Below are 27622 nucleotides of genomic sequence, written 5' to 3' on the forward strand. Positions count from 1 at the left end.
GTTTTCTGATCATTATTTAATTTCCTGAATGTAAAATCTTTATTTACAGACATTAAAAATGTGACAGTTTGTGTTAAATCTGTTAAAGATGGCGGACAGAAGCGGGAGATTAGCATGTAGCTTTGATTGGATGAACAGAGCGGAGCAGAAGAAGCTGAATGATCCATCCTGATCATGGAGGCAGTGAATGAAGAACTGACGCTGACAGGCAGCTCAAAAGCGTCCCAACTTTTTCTGTAAAGTCTTTCTCCGTCTCCGTAAAAGGACGAGGAGCTGGCCGTGGCTCGTCTTCACTCGGTGACTCTTCTTTGAGGCGTTTGCGCGGCGTCTCTTTTAGCTCCGTTACCCGCTCTCTCTCGCTCCGACCCTCCGTCAGTCTCCTCCGTTAGCCCGATGCTCTCTGTGAGTGAGACGTTCGGCCCCTTTAAGCGTCCATCGGCGTTTAAATCAAACGGACAGACGGCGTGCGAGCGTCTTCGGCCTGTCTACTGACCCGTCTTCTTCTCCTTCTGGAAACTGAAGCTGGTCCTGCGGCTCAGTTTTCTCTGTTTCTGGGCGAAGTAGTCGGCCCGAGAGGAGCTGGCCCGGGACTCCAGGATGTAGTTCACCTGGAGGGACAGACACGACTCTTCATCATCTTTAGAAGTTTTATTTATCAGTACTGAGTAGTGAAATTACTCCCTGAACAAGCCCTGATCTGCCCTACAGTCACAGTCAAACCCAGATTATAATCTCACAGGTGGACTTCGTAATCCTCAGACTGTTTTAGGGTTTCTTCCTGAGGTAAAAACCTCTAAAATCATCAGTCTCTCTTTCAGTCCTGCTAGCTGGGCTCTCAGTCTACCCTAGTGTTGACAGTAGTGAAGTACAGACCCACTCTTTATTATCAGACTTTAACAAAGCTAACAGTCAGTGATTAGTCCCTGATTTTCTACTGATGCAGGCTGAACGTTTGCTGTGATCAGGAAGAGCTGCTCTGTAACAGAGCTGTGGAGATGCATCAAACAGAAACTACAACATAAAACATTAAATCACCTTTCTGCTCCATCTGAGTGGATGTTTCTACCTTCAACAGTCTCTGAATGAGTCCAGACTAACTTAAATGTGACCAGTAATAAAAGAGAGCCGTTTAAAAGTGGCCCCAACACTCGCAGCTCTCACCTTCAGCACGATCTCGTTGACCGTCGCAGCATCAGACTCAAAGTAGAGAGGCTTGTAGTCATGGTTACTGAGATAGGTGAGTTTGAAAATGGCATGACCTGAAAGACAAAGAGGAAACATGTTAAACAGATCAGAAATAACGCCGTGATTAAGACGATCGGCCTTCTGTGACGTCTACAGAGTCAGCTAAGAACTCAGAGACCGAAGTCAGACACAAACACCACTCTGTGGAGGTGTCTGCACATCTGTTTCTACAATTACGCCACTAATAAGAGGCAGACGACTACACAAGGGTCCTGCTGATCAGCTCCTTTAAACATGCTGGAAGATTCCGGGCCTAAATCCAGAAAGGCTGTCTCTAATGTAAACGTGTGTGGAGGATATACAGGGATGTATGGAGGGATGCCTTCAGGATAGAACGGTGGATCTAGGGCTGATATCGTCCTAAATAAGGATGCACAGCTGCATATAGAGGGTGTCTGTGTGCTGGACTCACTCGGGCTCCTCTCCTCGACGAGGTCACAGGCACAGAGGTGGTCAGAGTCGATGGAGATCGGTTTCTGTCGGATCCAGAACTTGGTACTGGCCTTCTGATTGGTGACAGGATCAATCTCCACTTTCTCTCCTGAAATGCCTGAAAAAAGAGGAGAAACGTGTTTCACATTTATGATTTATGACTTATTAGTGTGATAATTATCTAGTAGATCGGTTTAAACCCGCTGATGGAGAACTAGTCGATCTTTGATGGTGAACACAGCAGTCAGGCATCCATTAACTGATTATACATCTGTTTTATCTATCAGTTTATTTCTAATCATGAAAACCCTCTGAGCCTGCATGGGTTTGTCTCCCCCTGCTGGCCTCTTCATGCAGGACAGGCCTGGTCCTGGTCCTGGTCCTGATCTAACTCAGTATAAAAGAAGAGTGTTTGGGAGTTCTCTTATTTTAAAATTGTTAGTTTTTTATAAAAAATAGCAAAAAAACAAAAAATTTACCCATAAAAAGTGGGTTTGACAGGTTATTTGAGAATTCAAAAAATGAATAATTAATTATTTCATCATTATTTTCAATTCCCCCCATTTTAACTGAGGAATATCATCTTAATTGACATTTATCTTAACGCTTGAGTTTCAATAAGACAGATTTTTATCCCTAGATTTCTGTCACTTTTCTGTTTATTCCACCATAACACATGAAAATGATTCTGCTGTGAATGATAAAAGAAAAGCAAATAAAAAGTAATGAAAATGGTGGAGTTTTCATCATCTAAACCTCAAACTAATAAAATCACATCTTAATAACTCACTCCATTCTTCCAGTTCAAATGTACTGTACTTTCACTCCCATATTTAAAAACAAGCTTTTATTATCTATTTAATGAAAAACATCTGTTCATGATTTCTTGTGTTAATGCACTGCTGCTGAGTTGTCCTGGAAATTGTGTATTTTTGTACATCATCTTGTGTAGAAAACCTAGCAGGACTTCTAGGAGTATTACTGCATACTCTGCAAATCTCTAGCTGAATACTGTGTATATTAAAGGTCACAAACTATGCAAAAATCACCTTTTCAGGCTTTCTAACAAAAACATGTCTGGCCTGTCGACCCCCCCCCCCCCCTTAAGAAAATGTGTGCTGAAACATGCTCTCAGGTTTTCCCCTCATGATGTCATGTGGGGAGTTAGCCAGTTAGCCAGCTGCTTGGAGGAGGCTCAGGAGAGCCACGAGGGGCGGAGTCAGAGAGCTCATTAACATTTAAAGCCACAGATACAGAAACAGCTGGTTCTGAGCAGGGCTGAAACAGAGGGGCTTTAGACATGCAGACATCAATACTGGAGTGTTTTATAGAAACAAGCTTCACAGGCATGTTTTAGTACCTCTGAGACTGATATTAACTTGTCTCACAGGAGTAGAACATGTGAGCTGTAATGTGCATTGTTGTGAGAGCGTTGTGTACCTAGCTGGACGTCCGTGGTGAAGCGCAGCTTGTGGATCATGCTGATCTTGAAGGACTTGTAGTGGTGACTGCTCAGCATGTCCTGGACCGTGGTGATGTCGATGGGAGGGTCTTCTTCTGAGCTCTCCTCACCTCTGGAGCCTGAGGAAACGGGATGGAAAACGCATCTTTATATCCCCTATCTGTTGTAAATTAACTCAAAAGTTTCTGTTTTAACTGTGATAAGGCAGTGAGTTCATGAAAATCAGACGACTGCCACAGTTGCTCTTGATTCCTCCTCAGAGGTCACACTTCAGACTCGGTTCTCTCCTACCCTGATTCTGCAGACGTGCAGGAAGCTGCATGAAACACTCACTCTCTATTTCCTGGTCCGTTGGATAATAGTCTTGGGCCGATTTCTAATTCTCCTACTACACTAGCAGTGCGTACTGATTTGCCCAAAATGTAGTATGCAGTATGCAAACAAATGCGAAAGTTGCAGTCTGCCAAAAATACCCGGATGACGTACAGATTCAGGAAAATTTCACAGTATGCATCGGACCAGTCTGCTTCGCCTACTGTTACCCACAATGCAAAGCGCCAGGTCAGAGTTCGTAATGGCGGAGAGCGGCGAAAATTTCACAAATGGAAGTGCCACTTTTTATCTTTACCTTTTTAACATGTACTACAGTGAAGCAAGTTGTAATAGGGCCGCTGTTGTTTTTGTTCTGCTGTTACGGCTCCTAACAGCCAGAAAGGTGCTGTCAAGTGTCTTTCACTGCACTATACATGCTAAGCTAAAAACAGCGGCGATAACAATCCCCCAAAATCAAATAAAAACACTTCCCAGATTTTTTCCTGTACCTAAATGGACGGAAACACTGTAGCGTCGTTTAATATTGACCAGGGTATGACATACTTCTGTATACCGGAAACCAGCTAAACCGGGCCAAGCGTGCTACACAGTAACATCCGACTGGCAGTCATACTGCATACTACTGTTGAACACAGTACGCGGTGTGCAGTACATACTGCATACTGCGTTTGGCAGGAGTATGTAGTAGGTCAGTTCAAAAACAGCCTTGGTCTTGCATGCTGATTTTCAAACACATTAAAAAATATTTCCTTCTTTTGCACGGAAACAGCTTCTCCAACATTAAATATTTCCTCTTTCTGGAAGAACCTGCAGATAAGCCTCTGTACACTCTCTTTACTGCTGACTCTATTCAGAACTAACCACCATCATTGATCAGCCATCGTAGCGTTGAAGCAGCGTCACCAGCCAGGTTACTTACTGTTCTCTCTGACCAGACAAAACTCTAAGGTGCTCTGAGTCTCGAGTGTGGAGTCCAGGTCTACGGCGACGTTTGGCTCCGTCTGCTTCTCCAGTCGGTACATCGGACCTGATGGAGGACCAAGGTTAGGAGGACCAAGGTTAGGAGGACCAAGGTTAGGAGGACCAAGGTTAGGAGGACCAAGGTTAGGAGGAAAAGCATGAAACAGACATGAAACTGTTTGTTGTAAACTTGCAGAATCAGTTGGATTTTCAGTGAGGCCTTCCTCCTACTTCCTTATCTACCTGCAGCCCAGAGGATGAAACTATCTCTGCTGCACAGATACCATGGTTTTAAAGGGACAGGAGACGTTCAGGGCTGATGTTACGGCTCTACGCTCAGACCAGGACCCCATAGCTGGGTAAGGTTGCATTCACATCTCCAGCAGACTGTGCTCAGGTACGCATGGATCATGCTCAAATAACCTCTGCACGTGGACTCAGGCATCTCATCTGAATTGTGTCTGCTCTGGGTTTAGGTCTACCTGGATCTGGGTCCAGGTCCTAAATGTGAATCCAGCCTTACCGTTGAAAAACTTCAAGACTTAGAAACAAACTGACCCTGCAGTAGTAAGACGTCCTGATACATAAGGAGGCAGTAAAGGCCCCATCTCTGTCTAAATTCATGTTTTCAGTGCGTCTGTGACGATTTTACTACGACTGAAGACAGAAATAAAGATTCTGACACAGAAACTCTGCAGAGACGTCGTCCTTGTGTGAAGAGGAGAACAGTAAATAATCAATACTCGTCTAAATGTAAATGAGACTACAGGCCTGTCCATGCTGTCTGAGTGGGTTTAGTTATATTAATAACATTTTTAATGCATGGCTCCTCCTGAGACAGGATGAGGAGAAGAAACAGACACAGGACTCAGCTTCAAACGCAGAGAAACGGAGAAACGGAGCGCGTTTTATCTGATGTCTCAGGCGTTCTGACGGCATCTCTTCAAACTAAAATAAAGCTCAGCTCTTATTTTGTTTTCCACAGAGAATATTCTGAAATAAACCTCCTCCCTGCGACAGAGCCGACCCAACCAGAGAGAAAAACTTTACTTTATGATCTTAAAGGTCTTGAATGAGGTAAAGGATACCTGTGTGATTACCTGAGCCTTTCTGGGAGCCTTTCCTCTTCTTCAGAGCTTTCTGGAGGATTTCCTTCATGGTGACCTTCAGACTGTCCACGGGGATCAGAGAGAAACCATGAGCAGCGTTTCTACCGGGACAGAGGGAGGGAAGGAGTTATTCATTTCTCTCTGAGATTACACTGACACTGGAAAGGGTTAAAAACATTCAGTTACTGGGCAGAAGCTGCCAAAATAAGAGCGTTTAAATCTAGTTACCCTGTTTTACTTAAATAAGATCTGAATGATTAATCCTACTGCTATAACTAGCTACGTGTCTGCACCGTTGCTAAGTTCATACTTGGAGTGTCACAGATCTCTGCAGAGTCAGGACTTGAGGTTAAAAACATGTTAGTGGTGAGAAGAACGAAGCCTGGGCTTCAGCAGGAGAACCAGAAATGCCACATCGTTAATGTGAGAATAAAGGTTTTCGATCTAAACTCACATTCTGACAAACAGCGACTGTCTGGAGGCCAGACCCGGGGACGAGTATTTCTCCACCAGGGCCAGCGTGCTGAAGCCAAACTTGTGGATCGGCTCGTTGGAGTCCAGAGGAGGAAAATCCGTGTCGACCTCGCCGTCGTCCTCGGCGATGTGGAGGCAGTACGCGTTCACATTCTCGCTGTGGAGAGGGATGGGAGAAGAGTTAGTTACCCAGACTGCCGTGGGGTTCTGAAGCTCACCGCGTCTGTACTGACTTGAGTTTGGGTTCTCGCCCCTCGCTCGTGTACTGCCAGCAGATGAGTCCGATGAGGTCGTGGACGCGGGCGTTGGCGATGGTCACCACCGTCATGGGATGAAGTTTCTCCTGAGCCATCTGCATGGAGAGGTAGACGTCGATCTTCTTGGTAGCCGTGGTTCCGATGTGGCCCTGAGAGGTGAGGAGGTGGAGCTCCATTCAGTAACAGACGCTGTGAAGAACACTCAGGATAAAGACTCACATCAAAACGTGTCAAAGCTCACCTTTCCGTCAAACTTGGAGTATTCGTTGAAGGGGTTGTTGAGCTGCTGAGGACACTGCTCCAGTCTCAGGGAAAGCGTGGATTTGGTTCCTGAAGTCCTCGGCCGGTCCTTTATCTCCCGTTTTTCAAACAGAGACCCCAGATCCTCCACTGGACAGACAGACAGATCAAAAATGAGAGCAAATATTATTACTCTTCTCCTAATAAAGAGAAAAATCAGTCCAATAAAATGTTTGTTTCAGGGTTAACAAGTGTGACTGATTCCTCTGTGATTTTATTTTTATAGTTTACTGTCATTTATTATAAAAACCCTCGTTTGGCAGTCTCCTCTGGAGCAGCAAACAGTCGTTCAGGTGGTGGTTAGAGACCTGCAGCCTCACGCCGTCCATCCCGCTGATGAGGGAGCGGGCAAAGATGCTCGGTACGGCAGGTTTGTGAGGGGCCGCTCTTAGCCTAGCCTGCAGCCCGGCTCATTTGCCGGCTTCCTCCTTCTCACACAACGCCGTCTCTGGCTGTAGGTGTTGTGTTTCCTCCGCATTCTCCTCCTTTCAGTCTCTGAGCGCCCCGCGTTCCTCTGTTCCTCTGCAGGCACGCTTCCTCTGCAGCAGTCAGAGAAGCAGTCTCTTATCCCCAGAATGTCAGTTCTGGTGTGAGTGTAGGGCTTTGTTTAGCTGCTAGTGATGAACGCCGGGCCCCTGCGTCAGTACACACCGACACCATGCTACCTCAGTAGGAAGCGTTCAGTAGTCTCCTGTTGATCAGGCAGCGTTGTTGTTAGCTTTTCAGCTAGCCAGCAGTTGTAGTTGAGACTGAGGTCCACTCTTTCGTCTTTTCTGAGTTTATCTTGATGGAAATTTCCCGTTCTTTCTCTCAAAGCTGTCCTGGACCATCCATCTTCTTCATGTCATAGATTTCAGCAAATGTTGTCCACTTAACTGTGAAATAACTACAACTCAAAGATAGAACTCAAGAGTGCATCTTTCCTGATTCCTGATGCCAACTGCTCTGGCTGCCTGACATCTACATACTATACATATAGATGTGTTTATATCAGCATATACATACTAATAAACTATAGATTTATATTTCTGGTAGCTTTATTTGAAGGATAGAAAGCTTTGATCAGCTCTCGCCTGCCTTTACCTTTTCAGTCACTCCTCAGAACTCTGACAGTTAAAAATATCTAAAATGTTTGAAATGTTCTGACTGAATAAACTGAAGTTTCTTATCTGTGTAACACTACAGCAATAATAAGAGCCACATGTCCTTTCTTGGGGAGCATGTGACGTTTCCATCCTGGGATCAGCAGCTCCGAGGACATGCGACCAGATTTCATACAAGATTTGTCAAATCTATAAAAAATGCTGCCTGTAAAACCAAAAAGGGTTTTTTTCTCCAGATTAGATCACAAAATCCAGTTTGAGTTTGATGTTCTGGATCATGGTGGAGCGTGAGGGCTGGACGTCACAGACATGAGCTGGTCAAACAGACCAGATTAATATTACGGAGTATTTACAAGTTTAACAGACACAGGGAGAGAAAAAACAACTCTTCTGTGGGATTTTTGTAACTGTGTTGCTTCATCTTTAAGTCTGTAGAGGTTCAGTGTTTTTGTCCTAGTGAGAGCTTTGTCTGTTCTGTGGATCTTTGTTGTTGGTCCACAGGTAGAGCTTCGGCGTTTGCGTCCTAGTGAGAGCTCTGTCTGTTATGTGGATCTTTGTTGTTGGTCCACAGATAGAGCTTCGGCGTTTGCGTCCTAGTGAGAGCTCTGTCTGTTATGTGGATCTTTGTCATTGGTCCACAGGTAGAGCTTCGGCGTTTGCGTCCTAGTGAGAGCTCTGTCTGTTATGTGGGTCTTTGTCGTTGGTCCAGAGATAGAGCTTAGGCGTTTGCGTCCTAGTGAGAGCTCTGTCTGTTCTGTGGATCTTTGTTGTTGGTCCACAGGTAGAGCTTCGGCGTTTGCGTCCTAGTGAGAGCTCTGTCTGTTATGTGGATCTTTGTCGTTGGTCCACAGGTAGAGCTTCGACGTTTGCGTCCTAGTGAGAGCTCTGTCTGTTATGTGGGTCTTTGTTGTTGGTCCACAGGTAGAGCTTAGGCGTTTGCGTCCTAGTGAGAGCTCTGTCTGTTATGTGGATCTTTGTCGTTGGTCCACAGGTAGAGCTTCGGCGTTTGCGTCCTAGTGAGAGCTCTGTCTGTTATGTGGATCTTTGTCATTGGTCCACAGGTAGAGCTTCGGCGTTTGCGTCCTAGTGAGAGCTCTGTCTGTTATGTGGATCTTTGTTGTTGGTCCACAGATAGAGCTTCGGCGTTTGCGTCCTAGTGAGAGCTCTGTCTGTTATGTGGATCTTTGTCGTTGGTCCACAGGTAGAGTGCCGAGTGTCTGAAGGAGAGGAAACTCCTCAGATGAGCCCACATTCGCTATCATCAGCTCTGAAACATTCAGAGTGGTTGGTTTCTGGTATTGATAACGTAGATTTTCCAGTAAATCTTCAGATAAAGGAGCGGTGAGAATAAGATGACATTTTCTTCTACTCCTGGTACTCTGATAGCTTTTTAAGGAGTTAGCTTACCTTCTGGTCTAAAGTGGTTTATTCAGGATTAGTAAGGTGCTATAATCAGATATTTCCTGACAGACTACATGAGGAAATATTCTAGACTTGGGTGCAAACATGCTCCTTTCTTATGCTAATAAGCCTTGGTCCAAACATCAGCTACCTCACTAAGGCCAGCACTGATAGCCACAACAGCTGACCCCTGCTCTACATCCACACCTTCTCTGTCAGCTGTTACAGTTATATAACTGAAATACAACTCTGTATGTCCAACCATGGGTCAAGGCTCTGGTAGAACCAGGTATGACCTACTAATAAGAATGTTTAAAAACCATCATCAGCCAGGTTTATCCATCCCCTCCTGCAGGCTAACAGTAGATTATTCTAGTAGAACAGCCCAGCTGACTGTGAGCAGCTCTATCAGAGGAGCACTGATGAGTTTCATAGATATGGTGCAGAAACAGTGGAGCCTAAATGAGCAGTAATCCTGGTGCTATCATTCTTTGTTATTTTATTTATTAATAAAAGACAGTAACCAACCTGACTGGGAGGATGTCCTCTCTTTCCACTGAATATTTTTACATTTGATTTGGTTCTGCCGTTCCTTCCTTAACCTTTCCAGTCTTTGGGCTGAAAAGAAAGAACAAGTTTTAAATTTCTGTCTCAAATAAAGAAGCAAAATAATCCACCAGAAACCTGTAAAAATAAAAATATCATTATGAGAGAACACTGAGTGTTATAAAAGAAGAAGACATTCATCTCTACGTAGTCCTGCTGTCCGTCTGCAGCCTCCCTGTAGACACAGAAACTAACATGCATCTCTGATCATACACAGCTTTCATCCCTCTGGTCTTACCAGCAGCCCCGGGTCGCTCTCGGCTGTCGCGTTGGAGTCCTGATAAAAAAAATCCACCACAGGTCAGAGCTGAAGTCTGAAATCTACAACCACAACCCAAAACCATGACCAAAAACTCCACCAAACTCCAGAGAGACTAAAGGAGACGGGTGGTCTACCTTTGGACTCCCTCTGCCACCAAGAACTCATTTACCTTCATATTCAAGCAGCTTCATCTATTGGAGCAGATTCTCCCTTTAACTCGCCATTTAAACACCCACATCCATCTCAGAGCCAGAACACTCTCATTATTCAGAGTTTATTAGAACGCTTAACCTCCAGATTAAAGAGGACAGCACAGACGGGTTATAGTAAGACAGGATCTAACAGGATCTGGATCTGGTCCAGTGTTATTAATAATTATTCATTAGAACCAACGCTACAGACATTAGACTGAACTCTAACTATCATAACTCCATGAAGGACCCGTCACAGCAGATGCATGTGATGTCTGAAGGATCAAACATGAGGGGAAAGCTGACATACATGAACCTGGGACTCAGCAGCCTGGGTTCATGTCTAGCTGCTGCTCTTCTCTCTCTGCTCAGTCTGGACCCTGACCCACCGTCCTGTCCCGTTCATGAATTCATGTCCATAAAGCGTCGACCTTGTTGATCAGAATCAACCTGAATTTGACTGATCGTTTATCTGGCAGACATTAATCAGTTAGTTTGATCTGGTACCTCACAGCCATTAGTCCAGCAATCCTACCCCCACCTTCAGAGTCGGACGGTTTGATTCAGTCTTATTTAATCACAGACCAGGATTAGACACACAGACCCCCAACAACAGCAGCAGGACGGGCTCTCTGGTACCCCCATCTGAGTCAGGGGAGCCTGCCCTGCTGGGACACGTCCCGCACACCATGATGATAGTTACCTGTGTTTGAGCGCCGCCGGATGCCAAAGTCCCAGCTGGAGGTGATGTCCATGGACTGGGAGAGGTCGCAGGCGTGATTGTCGGTCACACTGGTACCCCCCTCGCTCAGAGAACCCGAACCCGTCGACCCACAGCTGCTGCCGGGCACCAGAGCCAGCTGGCACTTCTCCAGATCCACATCCTGGTCGATCAGGACCATCTCACACATCCCCGTGTCGTCGCTGGTCACATGAGACTGCCTGATGTGGGCCAGAATAATGGCTGGATTGTCCAAGAAAGCCATTTCCTCTGCTTTACGAGGAGTGGCTCAGAGCTGTGGGTGCTTTCTTCTTCTCTCACTCCCTTTCCTGAAAGCCAGAGGACCCTTCACGTCCTTCAGTATCTCTGCGAGAGCGTTAAAGTGGAGGCTGGTGACGAGTGGAGAGCAGCCATCTTTTCCATCTCCTTCTCTCTGTTATTCTCTCTGATCCGAGGCAGGAAACCAGCAGGAACCTGTCAGAGGAGAGATGATGGTTACAGCTCTGAGTGTGTGAGAAGAACCTTTAAAGCTGGAGAAATGTTCTCCCAACATTTATGATCCTCAGGGTTCTACAGTCTGGGGATCATGACGGGGCAAATCTCCTGTTTCAACCTGGTTTTTATGGTCTGGTTTACAGTCTCCATGAACCGAACGTGGTTTCTTTTATAAGGGGGTCAAACATCTTAGTATTAGTGACACAATCTTTTTAAAAGGATAAAATCTCTGTTACTTAAATGATCTACAGACAGGGACCACTGAGTATTGGCCTGGCCAGTTATTGGTGCAGATATTCAGCATTTGGCCCGCTACCTGTACCTGGATTAAACTTTACTGATCGATCAGAGAGTGTGCTGCTTGGCTCTGTTTTAATCTTCAGTCTCACCTGAGCTCAGCACGACACCTTTAACCATCTCCATTCAGTACCTGCAGAACCAAAGTCTCACCTGCCTCAAGTCCAAGACGATCCGTTAACTCAACGACAAACATCTCATTCTAGAGGAGACTTTCACAATAAAAGTCCCAGTTATTAGGTTGTTGAAATTTTCAGTCATAGTACAGTAAAATGTTGTAAATATTTTAAATAATATTCCTTTTTGGAGGTTTATAATGTCCTTGTGTTTGAGCACTAACCAGCTACCGTGCGTCTTCATTTGCTGCTTTTCCTGTTTGTTTGTGAGCGGCCGTCCTCACTGAAAGAAGCACTTTCCATTTTAAACACCATCTTCAAATACTCTGAAATATTCCAGCATCACAGAACGAGTTCTTATTGGCTCAAAGTTCACAAACCGGTTTAGATCAGACAAATGAAGCAGGAAATAAACATGGATCTGTGGTGGTTTCTAATCTGTTGACAGAGGAAGGGTGGCGTTATTTTGCTGTTCATACTTTGTGGTCAACGATAGCAGAAGTGAAACAGAGTTAAATTACACACAGCGCAGGCCCATCCAGCTCAGAACCAATCAGCAACCTCACACTGATCAGTCCTGGGGATGATGATTGGTACTGAGGGCTTCAGCTGGTCGGAGTCGAGAGATGTGAGGATTTATATGAAGGCCCAGACCTCCTGATGACTGTATAGACAGGCAACCCTAGACATGACACTCCAAGCGTACTTGACATTTTGGTTCGATCCCTACCCCGCCCTCAGACTGCGCCCTGCCTCGTGTTCACGTCTAGAGGTAGGGTGTCTCCGTACCTCTCCCCCTGCCACTAAAGCGACTCTTGAAAATAAGGAGTAGGGAGATAGAAATGGGACTGAGCTTCACAAACAACTGGAACTTTCCTCTTTAGTCTAAAAGTGTGGTCCGCTGGAGCCCACAGACTTTCCTCCTTCTTCTCAGCCAAGCCTCTGTGCTTTCACATAGACTGCTGGAGTTAATACTAACCAGAGCGCCTGTCACTTGACTACAGTTGTGCTTTCATATGATGTTTGCTGATAGAGATTAGAGCCTTGTGAACGGTCAGCCTGAAGCAGAAAGCTGTGAGTTCATTACAGTAGAAACCTGTGCCTCTATGACCTGATGAACAGGACTTTTAATCAGAACTCCAGTCATTTAACAGATCATTAAACTTTAGCGTGTTTGAGCGTGAACGTCAGCGGGGCGACCCCAGAGTCACAACAAGGAAGGGCTCAGGTGTTTCTCCAACGCTGACGTAGGTCACTGACTCCTTTAGTGTTAGACGTCGCTGTGTTGACCGCTAAATACTCGTCCTCTTCATGAGCAGAAGTATGACGCTCCGGAGTGTTTACACTGAGAACATGAAGCTGTTTGTCATGTAGACATTCAGAGAGAGCTGAGTAAGGGCAAAACAATCCAAGCCTACTGAACATGAGCCTGGCTGAGATTAGGCCTGCCTTTTAAAACGTCGCTATGTGATATTTCCAAACTCATTTTATCAGGTACAGATTCATAAACAGCTTCACTGTAAAGAACACCGAGTGTCTGCTGTCAAAGAGAGGCTGAGTCAGTCAGCAGAGAGAGGAGAGGGTGCTCTGGTAGTCGTCTAATGTTTGGAGCTTCATTAACAAGTTCAGCGCTCACAGAGGGCCTCAACCATGCCTGATGGTACAGATGTATATTTGCTGAAATTTAAGGCTGATAGGATTTAACCTGATGATTACCAGGATGGTGATCTGTTTTAGTGTTTTTCTTCTTTTAAACTGCTGACAATTCCATATAATGAGCAATAATCATTAACCAGATGTTGAAAAGTCAAGTTCAAGTACTCCTGGGAAAAGGGAGCAAAGCTCTCAGACTTAGGGCATTTCCTGACTATTTTACAGCCAGAATAACTAAATATGTCCAAATCACCATTTTTAGACTCAGCAGGTAAAGGGTTAAATCACCCAGGGGTCAGGCACACTCTTTCATTTAGTCTAAATCATGGAAAAATCATTGACAATCCACCAGTATCAGAGCACGCCCCATGAATTCGGATGATTTAGAAAGTGTGATTGAATATTTGTCCATGGATTATTCCTCTCTCTCACTACTGCTGTATGTTAAAGTGGTTCTTTACACTAAAGCTCAATAATAACATTAACTGTATTACTCTAAACCCCCTGCTTTAATAAAGAATTAAAGAATTTTAGATTTTAACAGTTAGATAAGATAAATGTGGGATGTGATTGGAAAACAAAAGTACTACTATTTAATCTGAATCATAACCAACCGTTCCTAGTAAATCTGTGGTTTTATTACATTTATTTAACAGTTCCTAGTAAATCTGTGGCTTTGTTAAACAGTTCCTAGTACATCTGTGGCTTTGTTAAACCGTTCCTAGTACATCTGTGGCTTTGTTAAACCGTTCCTAGTAAATCTGTGGTGTTATTACATTTATTTAACAGTTCCTAGTAAATCTGTGGCTTTGTTAAACCGTTCCTAGTACATCTGTGGCTTTGTTAAACCGTTCCTAGTAAATCTGTGGTGTTATTACATTTATTTAACAGTTCCTAGTAAATCTGTGGCTTTGTTAAACCGTTCCTAGTACATCTGTGGCTTTGTTAAACAGTTCCTAGTAAATCTGTGGTTTTATTACATTTATTTAACAGTTCCTAGTAAATCTGTGGCTATGTTAAACCGTTCCTAGTACATCTGTGGCTTTGTTAAACCGTTCCTAGTAAATCTGTGGTGTTATTACATTTATTTAACAGTTCCTAGTAAATCTGTGGCTTTGTTAAACCGTTCCTAGTACATCTGTGGCTTTGTTAAACCGTTCCTAGTAAATCTGTGGCTTTGTTAAACCGTTCCTAGTACATCTGTGGCTTTGTTAAACCGTTCCTAGTAAATCTGTGGCTTTGTTAAACCGTTCCTAGTAAATCTGTGGCTTTGTTAAACCGTTCCTAAAAAATCTGTGGTTTTATTACATTTATTTAACAGTTCCTAGTAAATCTGTGGTTTTATTACATTTATTTAACAGTTCCTAGTACATCTGTGGCTTTGTTAAACCGTTCCTAGTAAATCCGTGGCTTTGTTAAACCGTTCCTAGTAAATCTGTGGTTTTATTACATTTATTTAACAGTTCCTAGTAAATCTGTGGTTTTATTACATTTATTTAACAGTTCCTAGTAAATCTGTGGTTTTATTACATTTATTTAACAGTTCCTAGTAAATCTGTGGTTTTATTACATTTATTTAACAGTTCCTAGTAAATCTGTGGTTTTATTACATTTATTTAACAGTTCCTAGTACATCTGTGGCTTTGTTAAACCGTTCCTAGTAAATCCGTGGCTTTGTTAAACCGTTCCTAGTAAATCTGTGGTTTTATTACATTTATTTAACAGTTCCTAGTACATCTGTGGCTTTGTTAAACCGTTCCTAGTAAATCCGTGGCTTTGTTAAACCGTTCCTAGTAAATCTGTGGTGTTATTACATTTATTTAACAGTTCCTAGTACATCTGTGGTTTTATTACATTTATTTAACAGTTCCTAGTAAATCTGTGGCTTTGTTAAACCGTTCCTAGTACATCTGTGGCTTTGTAAAACCGTTCCTAGTACATCTGTGGCGTTGTTAAACCGTTACATTTATTTAACAGTTCCTAGTAAATCTGTGGCTTTGTTAAACCGTTCCTAGTACATCTGTGGCTTTGTTAAACCGTTCCTAGTAAATCTGTGGTGTTATTACATTTATTTAACAGTTCCTAGTAAATCTGTGGCTTTGTTATACCGTTCCTAGTACATCTGTGGCTTTGTTAAACAGTTCCTAGTAAATCTGTGGTTTTATTACATTTATTTAACAGTTCCTAGTAAATCTGTGGCTATGTTAAACCGTTCCTAGTACATCTGTGGCTTTGTTAAACCGTTCCTAGTAAATCTGTGGCTTTGTTAAACCGTTCCTAGTAAATCTGTGGCTTTGTTAAACCGTTCCTAAAAAATCTGTGGTTTTATTACATTTATTTAACAGTTCCTAGTAAATCTGTGGTTTTATTACATTTATTTAACAGTTCCTAGTAAATCTGTGGCTATGTTAAACCGTTCCTAGTACATCTGTGGCTTTGTTAAACCGTTCCTAGTAAATCTGTGGCTTTGTTAAACCGTTCCTAAAAAATCTGTGGTTTTATTACATTTATTTAACAGTTCCTAGTAAATCTGTGGTTTTATTACATTTATTTAACAGTTTCTAGTAAATCTGTGGTTTTATTACATTTATTTAACAGTTCCTAGTAAATCTGTGGCTTTGTTAAACCGTTCCTTGTAAATCTGTGGCTTTGTTAAACCGTTCCTAAAAAATCTGTGGTTTTATTACATTTATTTAACAGTTCCTAGTAAATCTGTGGTTTTATTACATTTATTTAACAGTTCCTAGTACATCTGTGGCTTTGTTAAACCGTTCCTAGTAAATCCGTGGCTTTGTTAAACCGTTCCTAGTAAATCTGTGGTTTTATTACATTTATTTAACAGTTCCTAGTAAATCCGTGGCTTTGTTAAACCGTTCCTAGTACATCTGTGGCTTTGTTAAACCGTTCCTAGTAAATCTGTGGTTTTATTACATTTATTTAACAGTTCCTAGTAAATCTGTGGTTTTATTACATTTATTTAACAGTTCCTAGTAAATCTGTGGCTTTGTTAAACCGTTCCTAGTAAATCTGTGGTGTTATTACATTTATTTAACAGTTCCTAGTACATCTGTGGCTTTGTTAAACCGTTCCTAGTAAATCTGTGGCTTTGTTAAACCGTTCCTAGTAAATCTGTGGCTTTGTTAAACCGTTCCTAGTAAATCTGTGGCTTTGTTAAACCGTTCCTAGTACATCTGTGGCTTTGTTAAACCGTTCCTAGTAAATCTGTGGCTTTGTTAAACCGTTCCTAATAAATCTGTGGTTTTATTACATTTATTTAACAGTTCCTAGTAAATCTGTGGTTTTATTACATTTATTTAACAGTTCCTAGTAAATCTGTGGCTTTGTTAAACCGTTCCTAGTACATCTGTGGCTTTGTTAAACCGTTCCTAGTAAATCTGTGGCTTTGTTAAACCGTTCCTAGTAAATCTGTGGCTTTGTTAAACCGTTCCTAAAAAATCTGTGGTTTTATTACATTTATTTAACAGTTCCTAGTAAATCTGTGGTTTTATTACATTTATTTAACAGTTCCTAGTAAATCTGTGGTTTTATTACATTTATTTAACAGTTCCTAGTAAATCTGTGGCTTTGTTAAACCGTTCCTACTACATCTGTGGCTTTGTAAAACCGTTCCTAGTACATCTGTGGCTTTGTTAAACCGTTCCTAGTACATCTGTGGCTTTGTTAAACCGTTCCTAGTACATCTGTGGCTTTGTTAAACCGTTCCTAGTAAATCTGTGGTTTTATTACATTTATTTAACAGTTCCTAGTAAATCTGTGGTTTTATTACATTTATTTAACAGTTCCTAGTAAATCTGTGGCTTTGTTAAACCGTTCCAAGTACATCTGTGGCTTTGTTAAACCGTTCCTAGTAAATCTGTGGTTTTATTACATTTATTTAACAGTTCCCAGTAAATCTGTGGCTTTGTTAAACCGTTCCTAGTACATCTGTGGCTTTCTTAAACCGTTCCTAGTACATCTGTGGCTTTGTTAAACCGTTCCTAGTACATCTGTGGCTTTGTTAAACCGTTCCTAGTACATCTGTGGCTTTGTTAAACCGTTCCTAGTAAATCTGTGGCTTTGTTAAACCGTTCCTAGTACATCTGTGGCTTTGTTAAACCGTTCCTAGTAAATCTGTGGTTTTATTACATTTATTTAACAGTTCCTAGTAAATCTGTGGTTTTATTACATTTATTTAACAGTTCCTAGTAAATCTGTGGCTATGTTAAACCGTTCCTAGTACATCTGTGGCTTTGTTAAACCGTTCCTAGTACATCTGTGGCTTTGTTAAACCGTTCCTAGTAAATCTGTGGCTTTGTTAAACCGTTCCTAGTACATCTGTGGCTTTGTTAAACCGTTCCTAGTACATCTGTGGCTTTGTTAAACCGTTCCTAGTACATCTGTGGCTTTGTTAAACCGTTCCTAGTAAATCTGTGGCTTTGTTAAACCGTTCCTTGTACATCTGTGGTTTTATTACATTTATTTAACAGTTCCTAGTAAATCTGTGGCTTTGTTAAACCGTTCCTAGTACATCTGTGGTTTTATTACATTTATTTAACAGTTCCTAGTAAATCTGTGGTTTTATTACATTTATTTAACAGTTCCTAGTAAATCTGTGGTTTTATTACATTTATTTAACAGTTCCTAGTAAATCTGTGGCTATGTTAAACCGTTCCTAGTACATCTGTGGCTTTGTTAAACCGTTCCTAGTACACATGTGGCTTTGTTAAACCGTTCCTAGTAAATCCGTGGCTTTGTTAAACCGTTCCTAGTACATCTGTGGCTTTGTTAAACCGTTCCTAGTAAATCTGTGGTGTTATTACATTTATTTAACAGTTCCTAGTAAATCTGTGGCTTTGTTAAACCGTTCCTAGTACATCTGTGGCTTTGTTAAACAGTTCCTAGTAAATCTGTGGTTTTATTACATTTATTTAACAGTTCCTAGTAAATCTGTGGCTATGTTAAACCGTTCCTAGTACATCTGTGGCTTTGTTAAACCGTTCCTAGTAAATCTGTGGCTTTGTTAAACCGTTCCTAGTAAATCTGTGGCTTTGTTAAACCGTTCCTAAAAAATCTGTGGTTTTATTACATTTATTTAACAGTTCCTAGTAAATCTGTGGTTTTATTACATTTATTTAACAGTTCCTAGTAAATCTGTGGCTATGTTAAACCGTTCCTAGTACATCTGTGGCTTTGTTAAACCGTTCCTAGTAAATCTGTGGCTTTGTTAAACCGTTCCTAAAAATTCTGTGGTTTTATTACATTTATTTAACAGTTCCTAGTAAATCTGTGGTTTTATTACATTTATTTAACAGTTCCTAGTAAATCTGTGGCTTTGTTAAACCGTTCCTAGTACATCTGTGGCTTTGTTAAACCGTTCCTAGTAAATCCGTGGCTTTGTTAAACCGTTCCTAGTAAATCTGTGGTTTTATTACATTTATTTAACAGTTCCTAGTAAATCTGTGGCTTTGTTAAACCGTTCCTAGTACATCTGTGGCTTTGTAAAACCGTTCCTAGTACATCTGTGGCGTTGTTAAACCGTTCCTAGTAAATCCGTGGCTTTGTTAAACCGTTCCTAGTACATCTGTGGCTTTGTTAAACCGTTCCTAGTAAATCTGTGGTTTTATTACATTTATTTAACAGTTCCTAGTAAATCTGTGGTTTTATTACATTTATTTAACAGTTCCTAGTAAATCTGTGGCTTTGTTAAACCGTTCCTAGTAAATCTGTGGTGTTATTACATTTATTTAACAGTTCCTAGTACATCTGTGGCTTTGTTAAACCGTTCCTAGTAAATCTGTGGCTTTGTTAAACCGTTCCTAGTACATCTGTGGCTTTGTTAAACCGTTCCTAGTAAATCTGTGGTTTTATTACATTTATTTAACAGTTCCTAGTACATCTGTGGCTTTGTTAAACCGTTCCTACTACATCTGTGGCTTTGTAAAACCGTTCCTAGTACATCTGTGGCTTTGTTAAACCGTTCCTAGTACATCTGTGGCTTTGTTAAACCGTTCCTAGTACATCTGTGGCGTTGTTAAACCGTTCCTAGTAAATCCGTGGCTTTGTTAAACTGTTCCTAGTACATCTGTGGCTTTGTTAAACCGTTCCTAGTAAATCTGTGGTTTTATTACATTTATTTAACAGTTCCTAGTAAATCTGTGGTTCTATTACATTTATTTAACAGTTCCTAGTAAATCTGTGGCTTTGTTAAACCGTTCCTAGTACATCTGTGGCTTTGTTAAACCGTTCCTAGTAAATCTGTGGTTTTACTACATTTATTTAACAGTTCCCAGTAAATCTGTGGCTTTGTTAAACCGTTCCTAGTACATCTGTGGCTTTGTTAAACCGTTCCTAGTACATCTGTGGCTTTGTTAAACCGTTCCTAGTACATCTGTGGCTTTGTTAAACCGTTCCTAGTACATCTGTGGCTTTGTTAAACCGTTCCTAGTAAATCTGTGGCTTTGTTAAACCGTTCCTAGTACATCTGTGGCTTTGTTAAACCGTTCCTAGTAAATCTGTGGTTTTATTACATTTATTTAACAGTTCCTAGTAAATCTGTGGTTTTATTACATTTATTTAACAGTTCCTAGTAAATCTGTGGCTATGTTAAACCGTTCCTAGTACATCTGTGGCTTTGTTAAACCGTTCCTAGTAAATCTGTGGTTTTATTACATTTATTTAACAGTTCCTAGTAAATCTGTGGTTTTATTACATTTATTTAACAGTTCCTAGTAAATCTGTGGCTTTGTTAAACCATTCCTAGTACATCTGTGGCTTTGTTAAACCGTTCCTAGTAAATCTGTGGCTTTGTTAAACCGTTCCTAGTACATCTGTGGCTTTGTTAAACCGTTCCTAGTAAATCTGTGGCTTTGTTAAACCGTTCCTAGTAAATCTGTGGCTTTGTTAAACCGTTCCTAGTACATCTGTGGCTTTGTTAAACCGTTCCTAGTAAATCCGTGGCTTTGTTAAACCGTTCCTAGTACATCTGTGGTTTTATTACATTTATTTAACAGTTCCTAGTAAATCTGTGGTTTTATTACATTTATTTAACAGTTCCTAGTAAATCTGTGGCTTTGTTAAACCATTCCTAGTACATCTGTGGCTTTGTTAAACCGTTCCTAGTAAATCTGTGGCTTTGTTAAACCGTTCCTAGTAAATCTGTGGTTTTGTTAAACTGTTCCTAGTACATCTGTGGCTTTGTTAAACCGTTCCTAGTACATCTGTGGCTTGGTTAAACCGTTCCTAGTACATCTGTGGCTTTGTTAAACCGTTTCTAGTTCATCTGTGGCTTTTTTAAACCGTTCCTAGTACACATGTGGCTTTGTTAAACCGTTCCTAGTACATCTGTGGCGTTGTTAAACCGTTCCTAGGAAATCCGTGGCTTTGTTAAACCGTTCCTAGTACATCTGTGGCGTTGTTAAACCGTTCCTAGTACATCTGTGGCTTTGTTAAACCGTTCCTAGTACATCTGTGGCTTGGTTAAACCGTTCCTAGTACACCTGTGGCTTTGTTAAACCGTTCCTAGTACACATGTGGCTTTGTTAAACCGTTCCTAGTGAATCTGTGGCTTTGTTAAACCGTTCCTAGTACATCTGTGGCTTTGTTAAACCGTTTCTAGTACATCTGTGGCTTTGTTAAACCGTTCCTAGTACACATGTGGCTTTGTTAAACCGTTCCTAGTGAATCTGTGGCTTTGTTAAACCGTTCCTAGTACATCTGTGGCTTTGTTAAACCGTTCCTAGTACATCTGTGGCTTTGTTAAACCGTTCCTAGTACATCTGTGGCTTTGTTAAACCGTTCCTAGCACATCTGTGGCTTGGTTAAACCGTTCCTGTGGCTTGGTTAAACCGTTCCTAGTACATCTGTGGCTCAATTAAACCGTTCCTAGTACATCTGTGGCTTTGTTAAACCGTTCCTAGTACATCTGTGGCTATGTTAAACCGTTCCTAGTACATCTGTGGCTTGGTTAAACCGTTCCTAGTTAATCTGTGGCTTTGTTAAACCGTTCCTAGTTAATCTGTTGCTTTGTTAAACCGTTCCTAGTACATCTGTGGCTTTGTTAAACCGTTCCTAGTACATCTGTGGCTTTGTTAAACCGTTCCTAGTACATCTGTGGCTTTGTTAAACTGTTCCTAGTACATCTGTGGCTTGGTTAAACCGTTCCTAGTACATCTGTGGCTTTGTTAAACCGTTCCTAGTACATCTGTGGCTTGGTTAAACCGTTCCTAGTACATCTGTGGCTTTGTTAAACCGTTCCTAGTGAATCTGTGGCTTTGTTAAACCGTTCCTAGTACATCTGTGGCTTGGTTAAACCGTTCCTAGTACATCTGTGGCTTTGTTAAACCATTCCTAGTACATCTGTGGCTTTGTTAAACTGTTCCTAGTACATCTGTGGCTATGTTAAACCGTTCCTAGTACATCTGTGGCTTGGTTAAACCGTTCCTAGTACATCTGTGGCTTTGTTAAACCGTTCCTAGTACATCTGTGGCTTGGTTAAACCGTTCCTAGTACATCTGTGGCTTTGTTAAACCGTTCCTAGTACATCTGTGGCTTTGTTAAACCGTTCCTAGTACATCTGTGGCTTTGTTAAACCGTTCCTAGTACATCTGTGGCTTTGTTAAACCGTTCCTAGTACATCTGTGGCTTGGTTAAACCGTTCCTAGTACATCTGTGGCTTGGTTAAACCGTTCCTAGTACATCTGTGGCTTGGTTAAACCGTTCCTAGTACATCTTTGGCTTTGTTAAACCGTTCCTAGTAAATCTGTGGCTATGTTAAACTGTTCCTAGTACATCTGTGGCTTGGTTAAACCGTTCCTAGTGAATCTGTGGCTTTGTTAAACCGTTCCTAGTACATCTGTGGCTTTGTTAAACCGTTCCTAGTACATCTGTGGCTTGGTTAAACCGTTCCTAGTAAATCTGTGGCTTGGTTAAACCATTCCTAGTACATCTGTGGCTTTGTTAAACCGTTCCTAGTACATCTGTGGCTTTGTTAAACCGTTCCTAGTACATCTGTGGCTTGGTTAAACCATTCCCAGTACATCTGTGGCTTTGTTAAACCGTTCCTAGTACATCTGTGGCTTTGTTAAACCGTTCCTAGTACATCTGTGGCTTTGTTAAACCGTTCCTAGTACATCTGTGGCTTTGTTAAACCGTTCCTAGTACATCTGTGGCTTTGTTAAACCGTTCCTAGTACATCTGTGGCTTTGTTAAACCGTTCCTAGTACATCTGTGGCTTTGTTAAACCGTTCCTAGTACATCTGTGGCTTTGTTAAACAGTTCCTAGTACATCTGTGGCTTTGTTAAACCGTTCCTAGTACATCTGTGGCTTTGTTAAACCGTTCCTAGTACATCTGTGGCTTGGTTAAACCGTTCCTAGTAAATTTGTGGCTTGGTTAAACCGTTCCTAGTACATCTGTGGCTTTGTTAAACCGTTCCTAGTACATCTGTGGCTTTGTTAAACCGTTCCTAGTACATCTGTGGCTTTGTTAAACCGTTCCTAGTAAATCTGTGGCTATGTTAAACCGTTCCTAGTACATCTGTGGCTTGGTTAAACCGTTCCTAGTGAATCTGTGGCTTTGTTAAACCGTTCCTAGTACATCTGTGGCTTTGTTAAACCGTTCCTAGTACATCTGTGGCTTGGTTAAACCGTTCCTAGTACATCTGTGGCTTTGTTAAACCGTTCCTAGTACATCTGTGGCTTTGTTAAACCGTTCCTAGTACATCTGTGGCTTTGTTAAACCGTTCCTAGTAAATCTGTGGCTATGTTAAACCGTTCCTAGTACATCTGTGGCTTGGTTAAACCGTTCCTAGTACATCTGTGGCTTGGTTAAACTGTTCCTAGTACATCTTTGGCTTTGTTAAACCGTTCCTAGTAAATCTGTGGCTTTGTTAAACCGTTCCTAGTACATCTGTGGCTTTGTTAAACCATTCCTAGTACATCTGTGGCTTTGTTAAACCGTTCCTAGTACATCTTTGGCTTCGTTAAACCGTTCCTAGTACATCTGTGGCTTCGTTAAACCGTTCCTAGTACATCTGTGGCTTGGTTAAACCGTTCCTAGTACATCTGTGGCTTTGTTAAACCGTTCCTAGTACATCTGTGGCTTGGTTAAACCGTTCCTAGTACATCTGTGGCTTTGTTAAACCGTTCCTAGTACATCTGTGGCTTTGTTAAACCGTTCCTAGTACATCTGTGGCTGTGTTAAACCGTTCCTAGTAAATCTGTGGCTATGTTAAACCGTTCCTAGTACATCTGTGGCTTGGTTAAACCGTTCCTAGTACATCTGTGGCTTGGTTAAACTGTTCCTAGTACATCTGTGGCTTTGTTAAACCGTTCCTAGTAAATCTGTGGCTTTGTTAAACCGTTCCTAGTACATCTGTGGCTTTGTTAAACCGTTCCTAGTACATCTGTGGCTTGGTTAAACCGTTCCTAGTACATCTGTGGCTTTGTTAAACCGTTCCTAGTACATCTGTGGCTTTGTTAAACCGTTCCTAGTACATCTGTGGCTTTGTTAAACCGTTCCTAGTACATCTGTGGCTTGGTTAAACTGTTCCTAGTACATCTGTGGCTTTGTTAAACCGTTCCTAGTAAATCTGTGGCTTTGTTAAACCGTTCCTAGTACATCTGTGGCTTTGTTAAACCGTTCCTAGTACATCTGTGGCTTTGTTAAACCGTTCCTAGTACATCTGTGGCTTTGTTAAACCGTTCCTAGTACATCTGTGGCTTTGTTAAACCGTTCCTAGTACATCTGTGGCTTGGTTAAACCGTTCCTAGTACATCTGTGGCTTTGTTAAACCGTTCCTAGTACATCTGTGGCTTTGTTAAACCGTTCCTAGTACATCTGAGGCTTGGTTAAACCGTTCCTAGTACATCTGTGGCTTTGTTAAACCGTTCCTAGTACATCTGTGGCTTTGTTAAACCGTTCCTAGTACATCTGAGGCTTGGTTAAACCGTTCCTAGTACATCTGTGGCTTGGTTAAACTGTTCCTAGTACATCTGTGGCTTTGTTAAACCGTTCCTAGTAAATCTGTGGCTTTGTTAAACCGTTCCTAGTACATCTGAGGCTTGGTTAAACCGTTCCTAGTACATCTGTGGCTTTGTTAAACCGTTCCTAGTACATCTGTGGCTTTGTTAAACCGTTCCTAGTACATCTGTGGCTTTGTTAAACCGTTCCTAGTACATCTGTGGCTTTGTTAAACCGTTCCTAGTACATCTGTGGCTTGGTTAAACCGTTCCTAGTAAATCTGTGGCTTGGTTAAACCGTTCCTAGTACATCTGTGGCTTTGTTAAACCGTTCCTAGTACATCTGTGGCTTTGTTAAACCGTTCCTAGTACATCTGTGGCTTTGTTAAACCGTTCCTAGTACATCTGTGGCTTTGTTAAACCGTTCCTAGTACATCTGTGGCTTTGTTAAACAGTTCCTAGTACATCTGTGGCTTTGTTAAACTGTTCCTAGTACATCTGTGGCTTTGTTAAACTGCTCCTAGTACATCTGTGGCTTGGTTAAACCGTGCCTAGTAAATTTGTGGCTTGGTTAAACCGTTCCTAGTACATCTGTGGCTTTGTTAAACCGTTCCTAGTACATCTGTGGCTTTGTTAAACCGTTCCTAGTACATCTGTGGCTTTGTTAAACCGTTCCTAGTAAATCTGTGGCTATGTTAAACCGTTCCTAGTACATCTGTGGCTTGGTTAAACCGTTCCTAGTGAATCTGTGGCTTTGTTAAACCGTTCCTAGTACATCTGTGGCTTTGTTAAACCGTTCCTAGTACATCTGTGGCTTGGTTAAACCGTTCCTAGTACATCTGTGGCTTTGTTAAACCGTTCCTAGTACATCTGTGGCTTTGTTAAACCGTTCCTAGTACATCTGTGGCTGTGTTAAACCGTTCCTAGTAAATCTGTGGCTATGTTAAACCGTTCCTAGTACATCTGTGGCTTGGTTAAACCGTTCCTAGTACATCTGTGGCTTGGTTAAACAGTTCCTAGTACATCTTTGGCTTTGTTAAACCGTTCCTAGTAAATCTGTGGCTTTGTTAAACCGTTCCTAGTACATCTGTGGCTTTGTTAAACCATTCCTAGTACATCTGTGGCTTTGTTAAACCGTTCCTAGTACATCTTTGGCTTCGTTAAACCGTTCCTAGTACATCTGTGGCTTAGTTAAACCGTTCCTAGTACATCTGTGGCTTTGTTAAACCGTTCCTAGTACATCTGTGGCTTTGTTAAACCGTTCCTAGTACATCTGTGGCTTTGTTAAACTGCCTAGTACATCTGTGGCTTTGTTAAACTGCTCCTAGTAAATCTGTGGCTATGTTAAACTGTTCCTAGTACATCTGTGGCTTTGTTAAACCGTTCCTAGTAAATCTGTGGCTTTGTTAAACCGTTCCTAGTACATCTGTGGCTTGGTTAAACCGTTCCTAGTACATCTGTGGCTTTGTTAAACCGTTCCTAGTACATCTGTGGCTTTGTTAAACCGTTCCTAGTACATCTGTGGCTTTGTTAAACCGTTCCTAGTACATCTGTGGCTTTGTTAAACCGTTCCTAGTACATCTGTGGCTTGGTTAAACCGTTCCTAGTACATCTGTGGCTTTGTTAAACCGTTCCTAGTACATCTGTGGCTTTGTTAAACCGTTCCTAGTACATCTGTGGCTTTGTTAAACCGTTCCTAGTACATCTGTGGCTTTGTTAAACCGTTCCTAGTACATCTGTGGCTTTGTTAAACCGTTCCTAGTTCATCTGTGGGTTTGTTAAACTGCTCAGTACATCTGTGGCTTGGTTAAACCGTTCCTAGTACATCTGTGGCTTTGTTAAACCGTTCCTAGTACATCTGTGGCTTTGTTAAACCGTTCCTAGTACATCTGTGGCTTTGTTAAACCGTTCCTAGTAAATCTGTGGCTATGTTAAACCGTTCCTAGTACATCTGTGGCTTGGTTAAACCGTTCCTAGTGAATCTGTGGCTTTGTTAAACCGTTCCTAGTACATCTGTGGCTTTGTTAAACCGTTCCTAGTACATCTGTGGCTTGGTTAAACCGTTCCTAGTACATCTGTGGCTTTGTTAAACCGTTCCTAGTACATCTGTGGCTTTGTTAAACCGTTCCTAGTACATCTGTGGCTGTGTTAAACCGTTCCTAGTAAATCTGTGGCTATGTTAAACCGTTCCTAGTACATCTGTGGCTTGGTTAAACCGTTCCTAGTACATCTGTGGCTTGGTTAAACTGTTCCTAGTACATCTTTGGCTTTGTTAAACCGTTCCTAGTAAATCTGTGGCTTTGTTAAACCGTTCCTAGTACATCTGTGGCTTTGTTAAACCATTCCTAGTACATCTGTGGCTTTGTTAAACCGTTCCTAGTACATCTGAGGCTTGGTTAAACCGTTCCTGTGGCTTGGTTTCAGTGTTTAAAGGAGCTTCTGTAGAAACTTTGATGCTCATCTTCAGTCTGGAGGAAGCTTTATCCGGTTTTCTCCGTCATTTCTTCATAAAAACACGCTTTTTGACAGGCGTTGACAGGTCAAACCGCTCTCTGCCTTCCTAAAGGAAGCTTTGTTTTATCTGTTTAGGGGTCTTTAGCCCCCTGTGCTCCTTTCTTCAGCCCCAAACTGGATCAGCTCGTCCTGGTTCTCGGTGGCTAGTTTGACGTTAGCTCCTGTAGCTAACTATTGTGTCTTAGCTGCTGGAGCTAACAGGCTAACTCAGATCTGTAAGCATCAGTCAGCACTCACCTGTTCGGAGCAGCAGGGAGCTTTAAACATGATGAAAATACTCTACTCGTAATTTCTGCAGATGGTCAGAGCGATCGGCGCCGGTTTGATCTGCTAAGCTCGTTAGCTGAAGGCTAACATCCCTCAATCTCTTTATATGGACGCTAGCTGCGGCTAGCCTAGCTGCTAAGCTAGCCTCCCTAAGCCATAAAGGTGAGTTAATGACGTCATCAAACCTTTGGAAGAGACATCCGAGGAGGAACAGAGATCTCCACTGGGCCCCATTTTATCCGTACATAGTCCCAGCACTGACAGAACTCTGCTAAGGATTAATAATCACCTACAGCAACATCACAACACAAGCTAACCGCTGAGCCCAGCCTGCAGGAAACACTGCCCTTTACTTCCGGTTCAACTCTTCAGAATAAAAGCTCGGAGCGATGTCGTAGATGCAGATAAAGAAATAACCTTCGAACACATGCTTGTAAAAAACAAAAGTTAAACTGAAGTAAACCAAG

The 27622-nt window shown here is 41.9% G+C and overlaps 1 protein-coding gene across 2 annotated transcripts; it reads right to left on the bottom strand.

The window, feature by feature from the left end:
• mapkap1 (MAPK associated protein 1) lies at nucleotides 1–27508 on the bottom strand. 2 transcript variants are annotated; one of them, XM_041811294.1, is made up of 12 exons: nucleotides 27341–27508; nucleotides 10839–11330; nucleotides 9605–9694; nucleotides 6514–6662; nucleotides 6249–6421; nucleotides 5996–6172; nucleotides 5533–5642; nucleotides 4392–4499; nucleotides 3118–3258; nucleotides 1658–1795; nucleotides 1162–1259; nucleotides 1–608 (listed from the first exon to the last, which is right to left on the bottom strand). In XM_041811294.1, the coding sequence occupies exons 2-12, from the start codon at nucleotides 11119–11121 to the stop codon at nucleotides 486–488; spliced, it is 1590 nt and encodes a 529-aa protein (XP_041667228.1). In that variant the 5' UTR covers nucleotides 11122–11330; nucleotides 27341–27508; the 3' UTR covers nucleotides 1–485. The 2 variants fall into 2 exon arrangements, with proteins under 2 accessions (XP_041667228.1, XP_041667229.1); XM_041811295.1 differs by lacking the exon at nucleotides 27341–27508 and adding an exon at nucleotides 27126–27181.
• Nucleotides 27509–27622: the final 114 nt, after the last annotated feature.

Source organism: Cheilinus undulatus, linkage group 17 (assembly GCF_018320785.1).
Source record: "Cheilinus undulatus linkage group 17, ASM1832078v1, whole genome shotgun sequence".
Taxonomy (NCBI): Eukaryota; Metazoa; Chordata; class Actinopteri; order Labriformes; family Labridae; genus Cheilinus; species Cheilinus undulatus.

Coding starts and splice junctions, on each gene's coding strand:
- mapkap1 (XM_041811294.1), bottom strand. CDS start 11,121: ATGGCTTTCTTGGACAATCCAGCCATTATTCTGGCCCACATCAGGCAG. Junction 6,663..9,604: donor GAGGACATCCTCCCAGTCAG/GTTGGTTACTGT, acceptor CTGTCTGTCCAG/TGGAGGATCTGGGGTCTCTG. Junction 6,173..6,248: donor GGGCGAGAACCCAAACTCAA/GTCAGTACAGAC, acceptor CCCTCTCCACAG/CGAGAATGTGAACGCGTACT.